Source organism: Bos mutus, chromosome 8, assembly GCF_027580195.1.
Source record: "Bos mutus isolate GX-2022 chromosome 8, NWIPB_WYAK_1.1, whole genome shotgun sequence".
In the NCBI taxonomy this organism is placed as follows: domain Eukaryota; kingdom Metazoa; phylum Chordata; class Mammalia; order Artiodactyla; family Bovidae; genus Bos; species Bos mutus.
The window spans coordinates 29,791,003-29,813,809 of NC_091624.1; the positions used below are offsets into that span (position 1 = coordinate 29,791,003).

The following is a 22,807-nucleotide window of genomic DNA, read 5'->3' on the forward strand; positions in this document are numbered from 1 at the left end:
TGGCTGTACCATGGTTCATTTTATCTGCATTATATTATTGGACCACAATTTTTTCCCTTCCAGTTTCCTCACTGTTATTGAATTATGTTGCAGAGAACAGCCTTTTATATAATCTTTTTGTACATGCTTTCTTGGAAAACTTCTCAAGAGAAGAATTTCTGGGTTGAATATGACAATTTTTAAGGCTTTCAATAGACATTTGACATGGACTCTTCTGATATCTTTTCGTTTTGCCTTTCTTGGTCAGTCAACAACGTTGGAATGCTTCCAAACCTTCTCCCAAGCCATTTCCTTAACACGTCAGATGACATCCAGGTAAGCTTGTACTGTTCTGTGGATGTTTTCCTCTCCCCCAGTCCTGAGCCCCCAACTGGGTAATACCAGGGCTGGGAAGGGGTGATGGGAGTGTGGTCAAAATGCTGCAATGCAGGTGGATGACTGGAGGTGTCCCTTTCAAGTACTCACCTGAGTACTTGATACATAGTGAAGGGTATCACTGTTCTAGACTATCTCTAGGAAAAGAACATCTTCCCTCTTCTCCACACATCAAAATTCACTTGTCCCAGTCTTTTGGGAGCTCTATACTGTGCTTTATAAGGGAAGTAATGCTGCCTAACAAATTCATAGCTCTGGATTCATTGGGAGAAAGCCAGCTCTTTGGCTTTCTTTGCCTTTCAAGGTCATAAGATTCACTCAACTTTCAGTGTGAGGGAAGTCCATAATACAGACTTTGTGGCTGAGGGTGTTGTAAGTTCAACAAGCTTAACTCAGACCCATGACTTGTCATTGTTGGTCTTGAGTAAATTTATTATGCATTAACAGTCTTTGAAGGCACTGTATTTTGACTCTTCTCCAGGCTTTGCCCTTTGAAATCAAAGGGTTATACCAATTTTGAACAGGCTATGATGCTTCTATTCCCCAATCTTGCAAGTATTCCTAAAGGTTCCATGTAAGCCCCAAGTGTACTGCATGGACGAATAATGTCAGATTGCTTGGACACTGCTGAACCTCCTCACCAAACCTCTTCTGGCCACATGTCTAACTCCCTGTTCCCTGTTTCTGGCATAAGTCTGTGTGTCTTTTCATTAAGCTCACTCCATTCCTGCTTTTCTTTATTTATGTCTACATTTGTACTTGTCTATGTGTCTGTCCCTCTTTCCTTCTTTGTGTGTCTTGGATGATTCTGGTAGTTTCTTTATCTGGCTTCTGGAGCCCAGAACCTCTACCTTATATTATACAACCATTCATCTTAATAATCTTTATGTTGCTACTGCTAAGTCGCTTCAGTCGTGTCCGACTCTGTGTGACCCCATAGACGGCAGCCCACCAGGCTCCTCCGTCCCTGGGATTCTCCAGGCAAGAACACTGGAGTGGGTTGCCATTTCCTTCTCCAATGCCTGAAAGTGAACAGTGTAAGTGAAGTCGCTTAGTCGTGTCTGACTCTAGTGACCCCATGGACTGCAGCCTACCAGGCTCCTCCGTCCATGGGATTTTCCAGGCGAGAGTACTGGAGTGGGGTGCCATTGCCTTCTCCAAATCTTTATGTTAGTGTCTTCTAGACCCACATTTACTAACCTCCCTTTTTTTAGCTGGAAATTGACCATCTCCCTTTGAGAAACACTGTCCATATTCCTCCCTAAATTTTCAAGGAAACTCTTAATTGACTTCTATTCAAGATCATGTTCTTGGAGACGCATAGTATAGTTGTCAGATTTTTCCCAGTTCTAGTGCATTGTTGCTGAATATCAACTTGGAGTGTAGTTTGCAGACTAAATGATACAACAATTTAGGCACACACTTTTGTCCACTTTGTGGTTCTTTAGCATTGAATATTTGTCAAGAGAATTTCTCAAATGATCCAGCTAAATCATGATTGTGATTATTTATTACAGAGCCTCATCCACTGTAACATCACCTCCGTTGTGAAGGTATGTGATCAATGTATGTGCTCAGCGCATTAAAATGTAGTAGCTGTTGGAATTTGGCAACTCAGGAGAACTGGCCCCTTCCCTGTAAATGTAGAATTCTTTAAAATTGAACTGTACTTGATTGAAAGACTATGTAGTAGCCTTTTAATTGTCTCATTCATTTTTCATTAAGAAAATACAGTGAATTCACTCTCCCTAGCATCTGAATCTTATTTCTGCATTCAGTTTTGTCATATGTCAGAACATATGCGGCTTGATGATGATGAATTCAGGATTCCAAAGCAACTTATAAAAATGAGTACCCTCCTCTGAATTTAGTCTTTGTAAATAGAGGAAAGCTCACTCTGTTTGGAAAAAGGACAGAGACTGTGGTTTAAATTTTATAGACTTGTTAAAAAAATTTTTTTTGTTGAATTGAAGTTCAAGTGCATGTGTGTTCTGATTCCAGATCAGTTACTAGTTAAGTAGACAGCATTGGGCATGCTATTTAGCTCCCTTGAACTTCATATTCTTCATCTGCTATTAATGTATTGAGGGTTGAACTAAATGGTGTGTCAAGTGCCATTCAGCACTCAGGTCCTTTTATTAGAATTTACTGCATAAGCATTTATAGGCTATCCTATGCTGTACCTATGTATGAATAAAAAAAGGTAGACAGATTGGGCAGACAGTTTGGAGAAAGGTACTGCCTGAGAGTGGACATAGCCCTATGCTTGATGAGTAGATGATGCTTTTGTGTGGAAACAAAAAAAGCCTTTAATCTTTCCCAGCATCAGGGTCTTTACCTCTGAATGATGAAAGCCATCTAAATGGCTTGAGTGAACCCTGGACTTTTAGCCCACACTCACTCCCACAGCTGGGCATCTTGTATGGTATACGCAATTCCCAACTGTGCATGGAAGCCCTCATAACTGCTCTGGATGGTTCAGTGAAACATCAGCAATGAATCAGGCATGACTGATTTTATTAAACTGGGACCCTTGTTGTAGAGCAGTGGGAAGTGCAGACTCATCTTCACAACATGCACTGGCAGCAGAAGACTGCTTTCCAGAGGAAAGGGGGGTAGATGCTGAGCAGACCAAAACTCTCTCTCTATATATATACCATTGGTTTTTTTGTTTGTTTTGGTAAATATGCATTCTTTTTATGTTGAACAATTAATGGCTTTTTAAAATCCCCAGGCCATATAACTGAAAGTTTTATATGTCCCACTGTTGTCTGCAGCCTTACCACTAAAACCTTTCCATTAATGTATACATTGCTCTTTTAGTCTTGGTCTGTTTGATCACAGGGTTTCCCAAATGTATTTGACAACCTTCTGATTCTTTTAGCAGAAAAATGCTTTGATTTTCTAAAAAAAATATATATTTTTTACACACTGGTAGACACTAACTTCCTTAAGTAACAAAGAAAACAAATTGAAGGTTAGCTTCTAAGTATGTCATGCCCAAGATGGCCATGCTGGTTGGAAACATGACTCAGTTCAGTTCAGTTCAGTTGCTCAGTTGTGTCCAACAATTCGTGACCCCATAGACGGCAGCATGCCAGGCCTCCCTGTCCATCACCAACTTCTAGAGCTTGCTCAAACTCATGTCCATCGAGTTGGTGATGCCATCCACCCATCTCATCCTCTGTTGTCCCCTTCTCCTCCTGCCTTCAATCTTTCCCGGCATCAGGGTCTTTTCCAATGAGTCAGTTCTTTGCATCAGGTGGCCAAAATATTGGAGTTTCAGCTTCAGCGTCAGTCCTTCCAATGAATATTCAGGACTGATTTCTGTAAAGATGGACTGGTTGGGTCTCCTTGCAGTCCAAGGGACTCTCAAGAGTCTTCTTCAACACCACAGTTCAAAAGCATCAATTCTTCAGTGCTCAGCTTTCTTTATAATCCAACTCTCACATCCATACATGACAACTGGAAAAACCATAGCTTTGACTAGATGGACATTTGTTGGCAAAGTAATATCTCTGCTTTTTAATAATGCTGTCTAGGTTGGTTATAACTTTTCTTCCAAGGAGCAAGCATCTTTTAATTTCATGGCTGCAGTCACCATTTGCAGTGATTTTGGAGCCCAAAAAGATAAAGTCTGTCACTGTTTCCATTGTTTCCCCATCTATCTGCCATGGAGTGATGAGACCAGATCCATGATCTTAGTTTTCTGAATGTTGACTAGTATCATTTAGTTATTCCAAAGGAACCATCTGGAAACACTAGAGTTCTCTATCAAGGGCAAAATTGGAGAATGAGTTTGAGGGCAAAGGGAAGGTAGGATAAGAGACTAAATACTGGAATGTTTGAGACAGGGACCCACAAAGTCCGGTGTTGTCTGTCTAATTGGGATCATTCACCCAATCAGGCTTTTGGGAGACTTTGAGAAATGCTGTCCAACAGTGCTCCACCTTAATGAAGTTGGGAGAATCAAGGCAAGGGTGTTGCTCCAGAACTGACAGGGAGGACCTCTCCCGGGGGCAGTAAATTGGACTGGGGAAGGGATTTTTCAATCCTGTTATAACTCCAGCAGACCAGCAGACATGTATCTAGGGAGCTATTTCATAGACCGCATGCAGGCTAACAAGGCTGCTGTTGAATTGAAGAGATGTCCTTCTTTATCTCGTACCTTGTATGTGAGATGGACACTTGTTAGGTTTCCTGACGGTTCCCTAATTCTAACTCCTGTGGGGTTTTATAATGGCCAACCTACTTTTACCTCTGCCAGAATGAAGGGAGTCTGCGAGCCTCATGGTTGGTCCCGTAGCCATATGTCAGTTCCATAGCTTTTCGCTTCGTTTTCCACAAAGACTTCAGTTTTAGGAAGAAGAAACCAGAGGCCTCTGAACTGTTTGCCATTTGTTTAAGATGCCTTCGGTAGGTTCCAGCAGACTCTAATGTTGCCAAAATTACCTCCAATGAGTGTCAGCAGATTTTCAAGGCCATTTGAGAAGCTGAAGTTCTTTCTCCAGTTTCTTCCAGCACCTATTTCCCAAATTCCCACTGCCCATTGCTACTTTGTTTCTTTAATGTCAGGGCTTTGGTCTTCTCTTATAGATGACACAGCTGATTCTGAAACACATGGAATCAAGGTAAGTTCTTTCCTTGAAAAGGCTTGGAGCAGCCTGTGCTGCCTGGCCTGGCAGTCAGCTGAGCTGGGGATCAGGGGGACAAGGTTCATCTGCTGCTGCTTTAACAAATGATAAAACTGTGGTGAAGGTTCATGGAGATTGTGGTTGAAAGCCTAACATTCTGGACCAGGCCAGCTTTGCCAACAGATAAGCATATATGAAGGTCAAATGTAGCATATACTGGAGGGAGGAAGAAAACAGCAATTCCAGCAGACCTTGTATTAAAAAAAACTAACTCACAATGAGCTTAAAAGAAACTTCAGAAGTTGGGCTGAGACCATTTCTTTGTTATTATGTATTTCAACTCTTGTCAGAATGAATACTCCAACTTAGGGGTAAAAATCACTATCCCATCAGTGTCTCTATTTATTCCACATTTTAAATCACCCTAGTACAATGCCCTGGAGAAGGCAAGGGCACCCCACTCCAGTACTCTTGCCTAGAAAATCCCAAGGACAGAGGAGCCTGGTAGGCTGCAGTCCATGGGGTTGCTAAGAGTCAGACATGACTGAGCGACTTCACTTTCACTTTTCACTTTCATGCATTGGAGAAGGAAATGGCAACCCACTCCAGTGTTCTTGCCTGGGGAATCCCAGGGACGGGCGAGCCTGGTGAGCTGACGTCTATGGGGTCACACAGAGTCGAACACGACTGAAGCGACTTAGCAGCAGCAGCAGCAGTACAATGCCCATTTGGGAACTGGTTTTGCTCAGGTGGTATTCATTAAAGCAAATGGTTGATAGTTTTATCTTCCCTAGAGAAAGAAGGGGCTTGGCCCTGGTATTCAAATGTGAAGCTTCTTGGTTTTTCTGGATTGAATCCATCTATTAGGGAAGGGTTAAAGATACTGAACTTCCAAAGGGTAAGAACCTCAGAGACTTGTGTAGAAGTGCCTGTGTAAGCTGATGATGGACTGTCAAATTCCACCCAGGGAAGGATTCTACATATGACATCTTTCCTGTTGTGGGTCATTTTTATGAGTCAGAAGGGACTTTGAGCTCATGTGGTCACACTTGAGAGAGAAGCCTCCCTTCCCCCTTGAGTCTTGTCTGAGCTGAGTTCTCTGCATTTTCATGGGGGATCTTTGCTGGAGCTGAGCCCCTGTTTCCTGTCACCAGCCCTTGAGGTCAACTGGCTACCAACTGACATCATTGTATGGTAGTATTGTTCATGATGGAGGTGAAGTTGGACTCAGTTCTTGGAAGCAAAATGCTTAGCACACACACAGAAACCTAGAGAGGATGGAAGTTTCCTAGTGTTCACATGAGTCCCTTTGTTTTCTCCCTTCTCAAGGTGTAATTAAGTATCAAAGTAACTGAAACTTTGTTTCATTGCCTATTAGGCAGAAAGGTCTCATCTTGAACATATCTTCTGGGGTGGCCCTCTTTCCCTGGCCTCTGTACTCCATGTATTCAGCTTCCAAGGTGAGTGACAGATGTAGCCCAAGTCTCCTTCTCCTTCCTTTGGTTTTCCCATTTAGCTCTTTCCTTCAGATCATCTGGCAAGCTGATAGGCAGATTTGCCTAGAGGCACTCTTCTAGGTACAGGGAGCTAGTCCACCAGTATCTGGGTGCAAATTTGAAAAAGATGTGCCCTTGGGCTGATGAAGCCTTGGGGTAGCACAGCCAGGCTCTGCAGCCCCCTTAGAATTCCAGCCCCCTTTCACTTCCTTGCCTGGGAGCCGGTGCACTTTTCCTGCCAGCAAGTAACATTGTATTGATAGTTTCTTTCCATCCCAGAGACCTCCCTGGGTATGGCATCTACACATGTGGCAGCCCTAAGTAGGTATTTATTACAAAATGTATATTTCTGCTTTGAGGAAGCTCTTCCCAGACCAGGAAATGAAGTTATAACTAACTCCCATCAAGGCAAGCTCCCTTGGTGTCCTTTGAAATCTGAGCAAGTTGGCTCCAAGAGAGAATCAAGTCCTTAGGTGTTTCTCCTTCTTGTTCCAGGCTTTTGTGTGCACATTTTCCAAGGCACTGCAAGCAGAATATAAGGACAAGGGAATCACCATCCAGGTGAGGTCAATAGTTCTGAGTCCTTGGGAATGGGGACTCTGGACCCCATGGAGCCAGGGTGACTCCTTCTGGCAGGACGGGCTGAGCATGTGTGACTGGGAGAGAGGGTGTGTATGACACCACGTGGGTTCCTGTGATCCTTGAGGTGGCAGTTGGGCCACCATGGTTCTGCCTGTTGCTGCCCTCATCCGTGCCCTGAGTGCTGGAGAAGGAAATGGGGTGGGGTGAGTGGGTGCTCAGAAACACTTGCTGCCTGATGCTGCCATCAGGACAGAAATTAGGATCTTGTCTAACCATCCTTTACTCTCTGACCTAGATCCAGAAGATAGGCTCATGTGGGAGGAACTATGTGTGGGGAACAAGCAACAGAAAACCGGGTACTTTGTCTATGTTGGAAGAGGGGAGAGAGTGCTGTGTTTGGTTGCTGTTCATCTGTGATGGGCTACAGAGATTCCACAGTCTGGTTCTTGAGCAGTAGGGGAAGAGGTGCTCTGCTTCCTCTTGAGTCATGGAGTTGACCTTGTTTGAACTGTAAACAGAGTTGTATCATCACTGCGGTCTTTAGCCTGAACAGTATGCCATGTGCTTTCTTTGGCAACACAGTTAACTCTCAAGTGGTTTCTGGAACTTGGAATAAACAGTTTAGAGAGGTTTTTTGTGTTAATTGTTTGTGGAGAAGTTTGATGACATGCTATTATATATGAATAGGGCTTCCCATGCAGCTCAGTCAGTAAAGAATCTGCCTGCGATGCAGGAGATCTGAGTTCAACTCCTGGGTCAGGAAGATCCCCTGGAGAAGGAAATGGCAACCCACTCCATCTTCTTGCCTGGGAATCCCATGAACAGAGGAGCCTGGCAGGCTACAGTCCATGGGGTCACAAGGACACCACTTAGCAACTAAACCACCACCATTATATATGAAAAAGTCACACTCATAGTTTTATTTTTAAAATTAGTGCTATACGTACCGATTTTCAATTAAAACACTCAGGTGGCCATTCCTATGAATTAACAAGTTATAGGATGAAGCTTATTCAATAGGCAGGTGTGAGTTAATAGTAGGAACTGTGTAAATAAAAGCATCTTCCCAGTTATAGTGAGTATAATCCCATTCTCAGCCTTGCTGAACCGAAGTCTTACTTATCAAAGATTTTTCCCTTCTATCCATTCTGCAGCTCCTAGCTGAGGACAGATTCGTTTTGCAACAGTGTTACTCTGCGTAAGCTAGTTTTGCTGCAGTAAAAACCAATTCCTAAAATGTCATTAATTTAAAACCACAAAGATATATTTCTCATTCATGCTACATATTCACTGTGAACTGTCAGAGGGGATTAATTCATTGTAGTGACACGGGTGCCTGGCTGATGGAGCAGCCTCCATCGAATACTGTCAGTTGGCATGTCAAAGAAAAAATAGAACAAGTTCAAGAGAACTTCCTTTGATAATTAAGGGCTCTGGGTCAGATAGGTCACCTGTCACTTTTACTCATTCTCATTGGTTAGATCTGATTACATGGTCCCACCCAACTATAGGGACCCAGGAAGTGCAAGTCTATCATGTGTTTGGAAGAAAGAAGAACTAGAAATACTTGGTGAGCAGTGCTAATGATTACCAGAGCCACTTACACTTAGAGATCTTTGGAAGAAAAGTATTATACAAATGAATAACTGTGTCAATTTCCGTGAGAACAAATTGAATTGAACTGACTGACACACACTGGATTCAACTGTGAAACAATGTAATTTCAAGTGTGATTAGAAAAAAAAGTGATGTGACAAAAATTTCAAAAGTAATGTGAAGAAAAAGAAAAAAACATGGATTTTTCCCTGAAGATGCCAAGGTCTCTATGTCAGGGAATAAAGTAAGAAACCCCATCATGAAACCTCACGCCAGGCCACATGTGGTGAGACCACTGGTGCAAGCATGGTGGGGTTTTCAGAGTCCAGTGTGCAGCTGGTTTTTTTTTTTTCTTACCAGAATAGGAAAGATTATGAGGTATGTGCCGTTCCTGGCTCCTAACTAAAGTGTGAAAGTGGGAATCTAAAGTACTTGAAAGGGCTCCAACTTTGGTCACGTGTGTTAGAAATAAACTTCTGTGATATCTCTGCCAGATGAAACATAGAACATCCAGTTAAATTTGAATTTCAGGTAACAGATAATATTTTGAGAATAAGTATATCCCATCAATATATAATTAAACATTTTTCCATTGTTTGTCTGAACTTCAAATATAACTGGATGTCCTGCATTTTCACTTTCCAAGTGGGGGAACTGGGTTCTAAGAGCTCATGTTCTCACTCACATTGTGTCTACTTGAACCACCTGATGTAGTGTGACTAAGGCCTCATCCGGAGTTGGTTGCTAAATTAAGCCAGAAATCAACCTTTCTGATCCCAGCTCTGTGCTGGTTCCACACCTTTAACTATTCTATGATCATATATTGTCCTGAGACTTTTTAAGGGAAGAATAGAGTTCGAACACGAAGGGATGGTAACATGGGTGTTAATTTCTCAGGGCTGGGCAGATTGCTCCTGTGTCATGGTTTTCATTTCCCGTTGTAGGTATTGACCCCATATGCCATTTCAACTCCAATGACCAAGTATCTAAGTACCAACATGATGACCAAGACTGCGGATGAGTTTGTTAAAGAATCACTGAATTATGTCACGATTGGAGACGAAACCTGTGGCTGCCTCACCCATGAAATCTTGGTAATTGATAACTTCTCCTTTCTTGAAGCAAGGGAGGACAGGCATGCGTGTGGCCCCAGCAGGGATTAGTCAGCTTTTCCTTGCTGTCGGAGCTTTCAGTAGTTCTCTGTCACACAAGGGTGGTGGTGCCAGAGGTATGCTGCTGAGGGTAATCCAGCCCATGAAAAGGCATATTTAGCCAGGGCAAGGAGAAGCTGGAGGGCTGGATGTCCAGCTGTAGATGACTCCGAAGTTGGCTTATCTCATCCTTGGGTGCCTCACCTCTCCCCTCAGAAAGTAAAGTGATTCCCAGAGCTTTGCGGAGGTCAGACCAAAACTCAAGGTGCTTCTTCCCTGTAGGGGCTGTCTATGTTTTTGGCCTTCTGTGCCAGTAAATGTTTAACTTTCCAGGAAAAAAAAAAGCAAAAAAACAAAATACCTTGAAAGAAAGTGAAAGTGAAGTTGCTCAGTCGTGTCCGACTCTTTGCGACCCCGTGGACTGTAGCCTATCAGGCTCCTCCTTCCATGGGATTTTCCAGGCAAGAGTGCTGGAGTGGACTGCCATTGTGTAGCATTTACTGATTGATTACCATGATTGATGTGAAGCTACCACTGTGTTGTCACTGCACATGAACTCAGGAGGAAGCTCACAATTGGCTCTCGTGAGCAAGTACAAGACGGTTCCTGTACGCTATGGACTCCATCAAATGTGGAAATAAAGTCTGAAGTATGTGGCATGAGGAGTTCTGGCCATCCCTGGGCTGTTTTTAGTAAAAACAAACAAACAAACATGAAACAAAGGTAGAGGAGTTGCATACTAATACTGAAAACAGACAGACAGGATAGTTCTGTTTCCAGCATCACCAAAGAATTTTAGCCAGGTATTTACTTTTCCTTCGTATATTGACTTTCTCCTCTATCTCATATGCTTTTCTGCTGTGGGAATTCAGTTCAGTTCAGTCGCTCAGTCGTGTCTGACTCTGCGACCCCATGGACTTCAGCACACCAGGCCTCCCTGTCCATCACCAGCTCCTGGAGCTTGCTCAGACTCATGTCCATCAAGTTGGTGATGCCATCCAAGCACGTCATCTTCTGTCATTCCCTTCTCCTCCTGCTGTGGGAATTATCTCTTTCTTTCTCTCTCTGATGCTAGAGGGATTCATAGGGCAGTGCACTGAATCCTTCCAAAGCATTAGGCTATCTCCTGGGCCTCAGTACTGAGGCTGTGGCAAGAGGTGTTGAATGTCTTAGCTGATTACTTGCTACTTTTACTGTAGAATGTCAACAATGTGTGGAATCACTGTTCGAACTCACATTGCAAAGTAGACAACCAGAAAGAATATAAGATCTTTATTGCCAATTGCTGATCTCGTTTTTCTTCAGACCACTGCTTTCTGCATGACATGAAAACAAATTAGTGGAATGTCTAATGAATTTTAACTTAGTTTGATCTGATAATCTAAACTGTGCATTTAGGAAATATGCTGCCCATTATTTAGAGAAAAATGTTCAGTCTTGCTGGAGTGTCCCTTCTTCCTGCCTCTCTAAGATGACACTGGGGAAAGAGTACTTATGAGCTCCTACTGGTCCTTAAGTGTATGTGGCCGGTGTCCCCTCATCTACCTGATGATCGCTCACCTTGCTGGTTTATGTCTGTGGGCATGAGGGGGTGACTCTTTCTGTCCTTTGGGCTAGCTAGTGATGGCTGCAGATCCCTGAATCTCTGCTACCTCCTTCATCCCACCAGAGGCCAGCTGTGCATCAGCACCAATGTGAACTGAGAGGTGCTGGAAAATCAAATCTCAGCACCTACCTTGCTAAGCTGAGATAATATTCTGTGGCTGCACTCCAGGAAGAGTGGAGACAATAAACCCTCCTTGGCCACCCTTACTTATTCATCACACTTCTCTATCATTCACCCCAGGCCCCCAGCCCTCCAGCATAAGCCCAGAGGGCAAACATATCAGAGAACACACATCTGGCTATGTCTCGCGCTTTCTCTCTTCTCCTTCCCATCATCTCCAGGGCTTTTTGCATGCTTTCCCACTGTCACATCCTGTCCATCTCAGAGGGATTTAGCTAGCTCCAGTGGGTAAGACTTCAGTGGGCTTCAGCAAGCTCCGGTGGGCTTCCCTGGGGGCTCAGATGGTAAAGCGTCTGCCTGCAGTGCAGGAGACCTGGGTTCGATTCCTGGGTCAGGAAGATCCCCTGGAGAAGGAAATGGCAATCCACTCCAGCACTTTTGCCTGGAAAATCCCATGGACGGAGGAGCCTGATAGGCTACAGTCCATGGGGTCTCAAAGAGTCGGACACGACTGAGCGACTTCACTTTCACTTTCAGTGGGTAAGACATCCTCTCCATCCCTTAGCAGAACTCTGTACTTGCAGTCATCCAGGATAGCATTTAGAAAATATTTTCTTGAGACAATGGCGTGGCTTGCAAGACTATTGTCTTGCTACATACTGTGATACAATTCTAGATGTCAAAAGTTGAATTAAAAAAAAATTTCTCTTTGATTTCTTATGTAACAAATTCTGATCTCTACTGGCAAACAGATGCCAAAAACAAGAAAAAAGTCTGTGCTTGGTGAAGCAAAAGAGAAAACAAGGAAAACACGTAAATCATTAAAACCCTTAAAACCAATTTTGAATATGCCAGGGTGTAGAAAGATCACTGAATCTAAAGTTATGGGTAATCAAATAAAATCAACCAGCAGACAAGCAAGTCTTCCACTTCAGAGAGGTGAGGTCAACACAGGATGCTGTGTACCCCCAAGGAGTTTTGGGGCAACAACTGAGGTGGGACTGGAGCCTCTGCCTAAGAATCCATGTGGAACTTGGGGCTTCATAGTTACCTCATTTAATTCTCCTAAACATCTTGTGAGACAGGACATTGGCTCCCCTTTTACAGCTGAGGAAACCGAAGCTCAGAGCTGGATCAGATCAAATGAAGCTCAGATGGATCCAATGGCCTAAGAGCACCTGGCTTGTAATGGTAAAGCAAGGTTTTAAGCCCACTTTTGCCTGATGCCAAACATTTCCTGTCCCTTCTACATGGTGCCTCCAGGTTGGGAGAAGGTAGATAAAGATGGGGATGGGAGAGGGGGCTTTTTAGAACATTGTCTTGGAGGCTGAGATTTCCAGTTATTTTATCTATGGCTGACTTCAGTAATCCAGAACATTTAGTTCAAGACAAGGCTAATGATGTTAATCTATGGATGATTCATGTATGACAGAAACCAACACAATATTGTAAATCAGTTATCCTCTGATTAAAAATAAATTAATTAATTAAAAAAACCAAGTTAATGGTTTTGTTGTGAAATTAAAAAGTTCTGGCTGGGATAAAAATGAAGTTTTTTGAAGAAGTTGTGTTGATTCATAGAATTGGCCAGTGGAAGAAGGCAATTGGTTCAACAACAGAAGTTCAACTAGAGGAAAACTTGAACCTTGTGGGGAGTATCGTGATTTCTTCAGGCAGCTTGAGCCTTGTGATTTTTGCACTCCTCTGAGGTATCCCAAAGCAGGAAACTAAAAATGGTTTCTGGGATGTTTTGTAGATCGATTGAGGAATGTTGGATTAACAGGATGACACTGTGGATGAAATAATTGCTTTTACCTAGACCTGTCTTATAGGACACAAATGTAATTTGAGGTCAAGAACCTTCCAACGCCTGCGCCTCTTGCCTCATATGTATGTAAATAGGCATCTGTGCCTCAACTTGCGGCTTCCCCCCTTTTTCAAAGTAAATACTCCACGATAATAACTTACGCCTTGCTATGCCTGATTCTTGGAGAAGGCAATGGCACCCTACTCCAGTACTCTTGCCTGGAAAATCCCGTGGACAGGGGGAGCCTGGTGGGCTGCCGTCTCTGGGGTCGCACAGAGTCGGACATGACTGAAGCGACTTAGCAGCAGCAGCAGCATGACTGATTCTGGAGAAGGAAATGGCAACCCACTCCAGTATTCTTATCTAGAGAATCCTGTGGACAGAGGAGCCTGGTGGGCTGCTGTCCATAGGGTCCCTTAGAGTTAGACACGACTGAAGCGACTTAGCGTGCATGCATGCATTGGAGAAGGAAATGGCAACCCTCTCAAGTATTCTTGTCTGGAGAATCCAGGGGACAGAGGAGCCTGTGGGCTGCCGTCTGTGGGTTCACACAGAGTCGGACACGATGAAGTGACTTAGCAGCATGACTGTAAGTCATTAACTCTGTAAATGATTTTTTTTCTTCCAGTTTTATTGGGATTTAATTGACATAACAGCATTCTATAGATTTACAGTGTACATCATAATGATTTGACTTACATGAAAACTTTAGCACAATAAGTTTAGTGACCATTCATTATCTCATACAGATACAAAATTAAATAAATTTTTTGTTTAATGAGAACTCTTGGGATTTACTCTCTTAACAACTTTCATGTATATAATACAACATTTATCATGTTGTACATTATATCCCTGGTACTTTCTTATCTTTTAAGTGGAAGTATGTACCTTTCGACTACCTTCATTCACGTAACATATCCTCATCGCTGGTAACTGCAAATCTGATCTCTTTTTCTGTGTGTTTGTTTTTGGAGAATAATTGACTTACAATTTTATGTTAGTTCTTGTCACACAACATAGTGATTAGATACTTCTATAAATTTTAAAGTTATCCCCGTAAGTCTCTCACTACAGAAAGATATTATATAATTATTGACCGTGTTTCCCACACTGTCTGTTTCGTGCCTGTGACACATTTGTTTTGCAACTATAAGTCTGTGCCTCTTAATCTCCCTCATCTATTTCTCTCCTCCCACCAACCTCCCTTCTGGAAACCACGTGTTTGTTCTTTGGGTCTGTTTCTGTTTTGTTATGTTTGTATATTCATTTCATTTTTTAGATTCCACATATGAAAGAAATCATAGAGTATTTGTCCTCCTATCTGCCTTATTTTACTTAGCATAATGCCCTTTAGGTGCACCTATGTTGCCACAAATGGTAAAATTTTATTACTTTTATGGCTGAGTAAATTATGTATAATATATAAATTATTACACACATTAATAATATATAAATTATTGCATCATATATATTATATATATATATATCACATCTTTATCCATACATCTACTAATGGGCACTTAGGTTGCTACCATATTTTGGCTACTATAAATAATACTGCAATGAACATAAAGGTGCATATATTTTTCAAATTAGTGTTTTCATTTTCTTCGGATAAATATCCAAGAATGAAGTGGCTGGATGCTCTGCTGCTGCTGCTGCTAAGTCGCTTCAGTCATGTTCAACTCTGTGCTACCCCATAGACGGCAGCCCACCAGGCTCCGCTGTCCCTGGGATTCTCCAGGCAAGAACACTGGAGTGGGTTGCCATTTCCTTCTCCAATGCATGAATGTGAAAAGTGAAAATGAAGTCTCTCAGTCGTGTCCGACTCTTAGCGACCCTATGGACTGCAGCCCACCAGGCTCCTCTGTCCATGGGATCTTCCAGGCAAGAGTACTGGAGTGGGTTGCCATTGCCTTCTCCAGTAGTCTATTGTTAATATTTTAAGAACTCTTCATACTGTTTTCTATAATATCTGAGGGTTCCCTTTTTTCATATCCTCGTCAGTACTTGTTATTTGTTGTCTTTTTGACAATAGTCATTCGGACAGGTGTGAAGTTGTATCTTATTGTGATTTTGATTTGCATTTCTCTGATAATTGGCGATGTTGAGCATCTTTTCATGTGCTTGCTGGATATCTATATGTCTTCTTTGGGAAAATGTCTATTCAAATCCTCTGCCCATTTTTTCTTTTTTAATTAATTTTAAATTGGAGTATAGTTGATTTGCAACGTTGTGTTAGTTTATTCCGTACAACAAAGTCAGTCAGCTATACATACATAGATCCACTCTTTTTTAGATTCTTTCCCATGTAGGTCATTACAGAGTATTGAATAGAATTCCCCGTGCTACTCAGTAGGTTCTTATTAGTCATATATTCTATACATGTCAATCTCAATCTCCCAATTTATCCTTACCCCCTGCCCCTCCTTTCCCCGCTGGTAACCACAAATTTGTTTTCTACATCACCTGTGACTCAACTTCTCTTTTGTAAATAGGTTCATCTGTACTATTTCTTTGGAGTCCACATACAAGTGATATTATATAGTATTTATCTTTCTCTAACTTCACTCAGTATGATCATCTCTAGTTCCATCCATATCACTGCAAATGGCATTATTTCATTCTTTTTTATGGCCAAGTAACACCCCATTGTACATATGCACCACATCTTCTTTATCCATTCCTCTGTTGATGAATGTTTAGGTTGCTTCCATGTTCTAGCTTCTGTCCATTTAAAAAAATAATATTTATCTATTTTTAGTTGATTGGTTTACAATATTGGTTTGATTTCTGTCATACATCAACATGAATTAACCATAGGTGTACATATGTCCCCTCCCTCTTGAATCTCCCTCACACAAGTTGGTTGTTTTTTTTGATGCTGAATTTTATGTGATCTTTGTGTACTTTGGATAAATCTTTTGCAAATGTTTTCTCCCATTTGGTAGGTGACCTTTTTGTTTTGTTGATAGTTTCCTTAGCTGTGCAAAAGCTTTTTAGTTTGATATAGTTTCTTTTGTTTCTTTTTGTTTTTGTTTCCTTACCTGAGGAGATATATGCAAAGATATTATTAAGATTGATGTCAAAGAGCATATTGCCTATATTTTCTCCTAGAAATTTTATAGTTTCAGGTCTTATATTTAAGTCTTTAATCCACATTGAATTTAATTTTGTGCATGGTGGGAGAAAATAGTCCAGTATGATTCTTTTGCATGTAGCTGTCCAGTTTTCCCAATCCCTTTTATTGAAGAGGGTGTCTTTCTACTCTTGTATATTATTGTCTTCTTTGTTATAGATTTATTGCCCATGTAAATGTCAGTTCAATTCTCAGTTCTCTATTCTGTTCCACTGATCTGTCTGTTTTTGTGACAGTACCATACTGTTTTGATTACAGTAGTATAGTTTGTATAGTATAGCTTGAAATTAGGTAGCATGATACATAACTTTGTTCTTTTTCAAAGTTGTTTTGCCTATTCCTTTGCATCTTTTGTGTTTCTATGAAAATTTTAGAATTATTTGTTCTACTTCCTTGAAAAAATGTCATTGGCATCTTTATAGGGATTGAATTAAATCTGTAGATTACCTTGGGTAGTGTGGTCATTTTAACAATATTAATTCTTCCAATTCATGAACATGTTGTATCTTTCCACCTTTGTGTCATCTTCAGTTTCTTTCATCAGTGACCTATAGTTTTCTGAGTACAAGTCTTTTAACTCCTTAGGTAAAAGGTCTTTTTTTTTTTTTATGTAATGGTAAATGAGATTGTTTTCCTAATTTATCTTTCTGATAGTTTGTTGCTATTGTATAGAAACAGAGCAAGTTTCTGTGTGTTAATTTTGTATCCTGAAACTTTACTGAATTCATTGATGAGTTCTAATGGTTTTCTTGGGTCTCTTTAAAATTTGCTATGTATAGTGTATGTCATCTACAAACTGATAGTTTTACTTTGCCCTTTTCAACTTGGATTCCTCTTGTCTGATTGCTTTGCTAGGACTTCCACTAATGTGTTGAATAAGCGTGATGAGAATGTTCTGACCCTAGAAGGAATGCTTTTTCTCATTTAGTATGTTAGTGGTGGGCTTGCCATATTTGGTCTTTTTTATGTTGAGGAAATTCCCTCCATACCCACTTTGTTGAGAGTTTTGATCATAAATGAATGTTAGATTTTGTCAAAAGCCTTTTCTACATCTATTGAGATAATTATATGATTTTTATTCTTGAATTTGTTAATATGGTGTATCACATTGATTGATTTGGGAATATTGAACAACCCTAGCATCCCTGACATAAATCTCACTTGATTATGGTGTATAATCTTTCTAATTATTGTTGAATTTACTAACATTTTGTTGAGACTTTTTGTATCTATATTCATCAGTTGTATTATCCTGTAATTTTCCTTTTTGGTGTGTGATATCTTTGTCTGGTTTTGGTATCATAGAATGAGTTTATATATATATATATATATATATACATATACATACATATATATGTGTATATATATATATACACATTTTATATATATATATTCTTTTTCAGTCTTTTCTATTATGGTTTATCACGAGATATAGGATCTTGTTATTTATCTACTTTATATATAGTAGTTTGTATCTGCTAATCCCAAACTCCTAATTTACCTCCCTCCCCCCTGCTATCCATTTTGGTAGCTATAAATTTGTTTTCTATATCTGTGAGTCTATTTTTATTTTTTAATAAGTCCATTTGTTTATTGTTTTTTAAGATTCCACATGTAAGTGATATCATATAATATTTATCTTTGTCTGACTTACTTCACTTATTATAATCTCTAGGTCCATCCATGTTGCTTCAAATGAAATCATTTCATTCATAGATGTATATATACATACATCCTCCTTATTCATTCATCTGCTAGTGAATATTTAGGTGGCTTCCATGTCTTAGTTATTATAAATAGTGATGGTATGAACATTAGGGTGCATATATTTTTTCAAATTCAAGTTTCTCCAGATGCCCATGAGTGGAATTGCTGGATCATATGGCAACTCTATTTTTAGTTTTTTAAAGACCATCCATACTGTTTTCCATAGTGGCTGCTCTAATTTACATTCCTATCAGTAGTGTAGGAGGGTTTCCTTTTCTCCAGACCATCTCCAGCATTTATTATTTGTAGACTTTCTAATGATGGCCATTCTGACTCATGTGAGGTGATAATGCATTATAGTTTTGATTTGCATTTCTGTAATAAATAAGATGTTGAGCATCTTTTCGTGTACCCATTGGCCATCTGAACCTTGAATATTCACTGGAAGAACTGATGCTGAAGCTGAAGCTCCAATACTTTGGCCACCTGATGCAAAGAGCTGACTCATTGGAAAAGACTCTGATTCTGGAAAAGGTTGAAGGCAAAAGGAGAAGTGAGTGGCAGAGGATGAGATGGTTGGATAGCATCACTGACTCAATGGACATGAATCTGAGCAAACTTAGGAAGATAGTGAAAGACAGGGAAGCCTGGAATGCTGCAGTTCATGTGGTCACAAAGAGTCAGGCATGACTTAGTGACTGAACAGCAACAATGTCTTCTTTGGAGAAATGTCTACTTATGTCTTCTGCCCATTTTTCAGTTGGGTTGTTTGGAGTTTTCTGAGTTATAGGAGCAGTTTGTATATTTTGGAAATTAAGCCCTTATTGGTTGCATTGTCTGCAAATATTTTTTGCCAGTTCATAGGTTGTCATTTTGTTTATAGTTTCATCTGCCGTGCGAAAGCTTATAAATTTGATTAGGTTCCATTTGTTTATGTTTGCTTTTATTTTTATTGCCTTGGGAGATATTGGGAGTCTTTTTAATTACTGATTCAGCTTCATTATTGGTAATTGGTCTGTTCATATTTTCTGTTTCTTCTTGGTTTAATCTTGAAAAATTGTACATTTCTAGTGATTTGTCCAATGCTTCTTGGCTGTCCATTTTATAGGCATGTAATTGTTCATAGTAATATTTTATGACCCTTTTTATTTCTGAGATGTTGGTTGTAACTCCATTTCTGATTTTACTGATTTGGATTCTCTTTCTTCTTTTCTTGATGAGTCTGGCTAAAAGTTTATCAATTTTATCTTTTGAAAGAAGCAGATATTAGTTTCATTGATTTTTCTATTGTGTTTTAGTCTCTATTTCATTTATTTCTGATTTGATCTTTATTATTTCTTTACTTATACTAATTTTGGGTTTGGGATGTTCTCTTTTTTTAGTTCCTTTAGGTGTATGGTTAGATAGTTTATCTGAGATTCTTCATGTTTCCTGAGATAGGCTTGTATCATTATAAACTTCCCTCTTAGAACTGCTTTTGTTGTGTCCCATGGGTTTTACATCATTATTTTTGCTTTCATTTGTCTCCAGGCAGTTTTTAATTTCTTCAGTGATGCACTAGCTGTTTAGTGGCATATCGTTTATGCTGCTAAGCAATGGCCCACATGTTTGTGTTTTTTTCAGTTTTTTTTTCATTGTTGTTGTTGTTTGATTTCTAGTCTCATAGTGTTATGGTTGGAAAATATGCTTGATATGACTTCAATCTTCTTAAATTTCCTGAGACTTCTTTTGTGGCCTATCATATAATCTATTGTGAAGAATGTTCCATGTGCACTTGAAAAGAATGTGTGTTTTGCTGCTTTGGGAAGGAATGTTCTATATATATATATATATATTAAGTTCATCTGTCCTAACGTGTAATTTAAGGCCTGTGTTTCTTTATTGATTTTCTGTCTGGGTGGCCTGTCCGCTGATGGACAAGTGAGTCGTTTAAGTCCCCCCACTTTTACTGTGCTACTGTCAATGTCCCCCTTTAGTATTTGCTTTATGTGTTTGTGTGCTCTTATGTAGGTTGCACATCTATTTACAATAGTTATATCCTCTTGAACTGATCCCTTAATTATTAAATAATTCCTACTTTTTCTCTTATTACAGTCTTTGTTTTAAAGTGTATTTTTCTGATATACGTACTGTAACCTGACTCTTTTTATTTCCATTTGCATGGAATACCTTTTTCCATCCCCTCATTTTCAATCTGTATGTGTCCAAATTAATTACTTAATTTGGTCACAGTGCCACAGCTTGTGGGACCTTAGTTCTCTGACCAGGGATCAAACCTGGGATCATGGCAGTAAAAGTGCTAAGTCCTCACAACTGGACCACCAGAGCATTCCCTGTGTGTGTCTTTAGATATGGAGTGAGCCTCTTGTAGGCAGCATATATACTGGTCTTGTTTTTATATCCATTCCACCACTCTGTGTCTTTTGATTGTAGCATTTAATTCATTTACATTTAAAGTAATTATTGATATGTATGTTCTGCCATTTGAATTGGGTTGTTTTTGTAGTTCCTTTCAAAGTTTTTTCCTTGCTTTCCTTTATTTTTTTTTTTTTAAACTTTACATAATTGTATTAGTTCTGCCAAATATCAAAATGAATCCGCCACAGGTATACATGTGTTCCCCATCCTGAACCCTCCTCCCTCCTCCCTCCCCATACCATCCCTCTGGGTTGTCCCAGTGCACCAGCCCCAAGCATCCAGTATCATGTATCGAACCTGGACTGGCAACTCGTTTCTTACATGATATTTTACATGTGTCAATGTCATTCTCTCAAATCTTCCCACCCTCTCCCTCTCCCACAGAGTCCATAAGCTTTCCTTTAATTTGGTGACAGTTGTTAATGTTATATTTAGGTTCCTTTTTCTTTTGTGTGTGCATATATCTATTATAGGTTTTTGGTTTGTGGTTACCGTGAGGTTTATATATAGCTATCAAGGCTTGGTGTGCAGCAGTCCATCGTGTCACAAAGAGCTGGACACAACTGGGTGACTTAAAACATGATTGTTTTAAGTTAATGATTGCTCAAGTTTAAACACATTTTAACAACTCTGCATTTTTACCCCCTGCCCCTCCATATTTACTTTTTTGACATTATAATTTGTATCTGTTTGTTTTGTTTATACCTTGACTACTTATTGTGGATATAGATGCTTTTACTATTACTTTTTTCTTTTAACTTTCCTCCTAGCTTTATATGTGGTTAATTTACTACCTTTACTGAATCTTTGGCTATACTGATGAGATTTTTTATTTAGTACTTTTTGTATTTCTACTTGTGGTCTTTTCTTTTCTGCCTAGGGAACAAGTTCCTTTAATATTTCTTGTAAAGCTGATTTCATGGCACTGAACTCTTCAAGCTTTTGCTTGTTTGTAAAACCCTTGTTCTCACCTTCAAATCTTAATGAAAATCTTGCCAGGTAGAGCATTTTTCATTGTAGGCTTTTCACTTTCATCCTTTTCAATACACACGCCACTCTCCTCTGGCCTGCAGTTTCTGATGAAAAGCTAGCTGATAGCCATTTGGCAATTCCCCTCTATGTAACTTGTTGCTCTTCTTTTTCTGCTTTTAATATTCTCTCTTTGTCTTTAATTTTTACTGTTTTTAATACTATGTGTCTTGATGTGGTCCTCTTTGTGTTGATCATGGTTGGGATTCTTGTGCTGTCTGGACCTGGATATCTGTTTCCTTTCCCAGATTAGGGACGTTTTTAGCTGTTATATCTTCAAATAACTTCTCTTTATGTTTTCTCTTTAAAAAAAATTTTTTTTTAACTTCTCACTCTGTTCATCTTTGGCCATTCTGCTCCTGAATTCTTTGAGCATCTTTCTGATCATTACCTTGAACTTTATCAGATAGATTGCTCAACTCCACTTTACTTAATTCTTTTTTTCTGGTGTTTTATCTGGTTCCTTCATTTGGAACATATTCCTCTGTTGCCTTATTTTGCCTAATTTACTGTTTTCATTTCTATGTATCTGGTGGGTTGGTTAAATTTCCCTATCTTGAAGAAGTGGCCTTTTGTAGGAAAGGTTCTGTATATCCTAGAAGTACGCTCTCCTCTGCTCAACAGAGCTGTATATTCTAGGAGTGCCCCCATGTGGACTGTGCGAGCTCATCTGTTCCGGTGGGCTGATTACTGTGGGTGGTCTGATAAGCTTGGCTGGCTTCCAGTTCTGTCTTTTGCAGAGGCTGCTGGCGGGTGGGTCTGGGTTGTTAGGAGCCAGGTGGGAACTCCAGCGGGGTCCCAGGGCTAACGCTGGCTCACTGGTGTGTGCAGTCAGACTTCAGGGTGACTGGTTGCAGGGCTTGGCATCCTGGATCTAGTGTAGGTCTACTAGTGGGTGGGGCTGGTTCTTCACATGGCTGGCTGCTGAGTCTGTGGTGTTCCAAAGCTGTAAGCTGGGTCTGATTCCAGGGCAGCTATGAGTCCCAAGGTGTTTCAGGAGGCTACTGATGTTAGCCTACTGGTAGGTGGACTGGGTCTTGACATGTTAGGGTGTGGGAATGTTGCATTCTTGGAAATAGTGTCCATCTGCTGGTAGGTGAGACTGGGTTCAGGGGCTAGTGACAGCCCATTGGTGGGCAGAACC

General features: G+C 40.3%; 1 protein-coding gene across 1 annotated transcript in view; it reads left to right on the plus strand.

Annotated features, from left to right (window-relative positions):
• HSD17B3 (hydroxysteroid 17-beta dehydrogenase 3) overlaps window positions 1-22,807 on the plus strand; it is a 59,547-nt gene that overhangs the window by 34,281 nt on the left and 2,459 nt on the right. Inside the window, exons 5-10 of the mRNA XM_005895846.2 lie at window positions 248-315; window positions 1,893-1,928; window positions 4,972-5,006; window positions 6,388-6,469; window positions 7,001-7,066; window positions 9,628-9,777. Of these exons, the coding sequence (XP_005895908.2) occupies window positions 248-315; window positions 1,893-1,928; window positions 4,972-5,006; window positions 6,388-6,469; window positions 7,001-7,066; window positions 9,628-9,777 (437 nt within the window). The remainder of the gene's footprint in view (window positions 1-247; window positions 316-1,892; window positions 1,929-4,971; window positions 5,007-6,387; window positions 6,470-7,000; window positions 7,067-9,627; window positions 9,778-22,807) is intronic.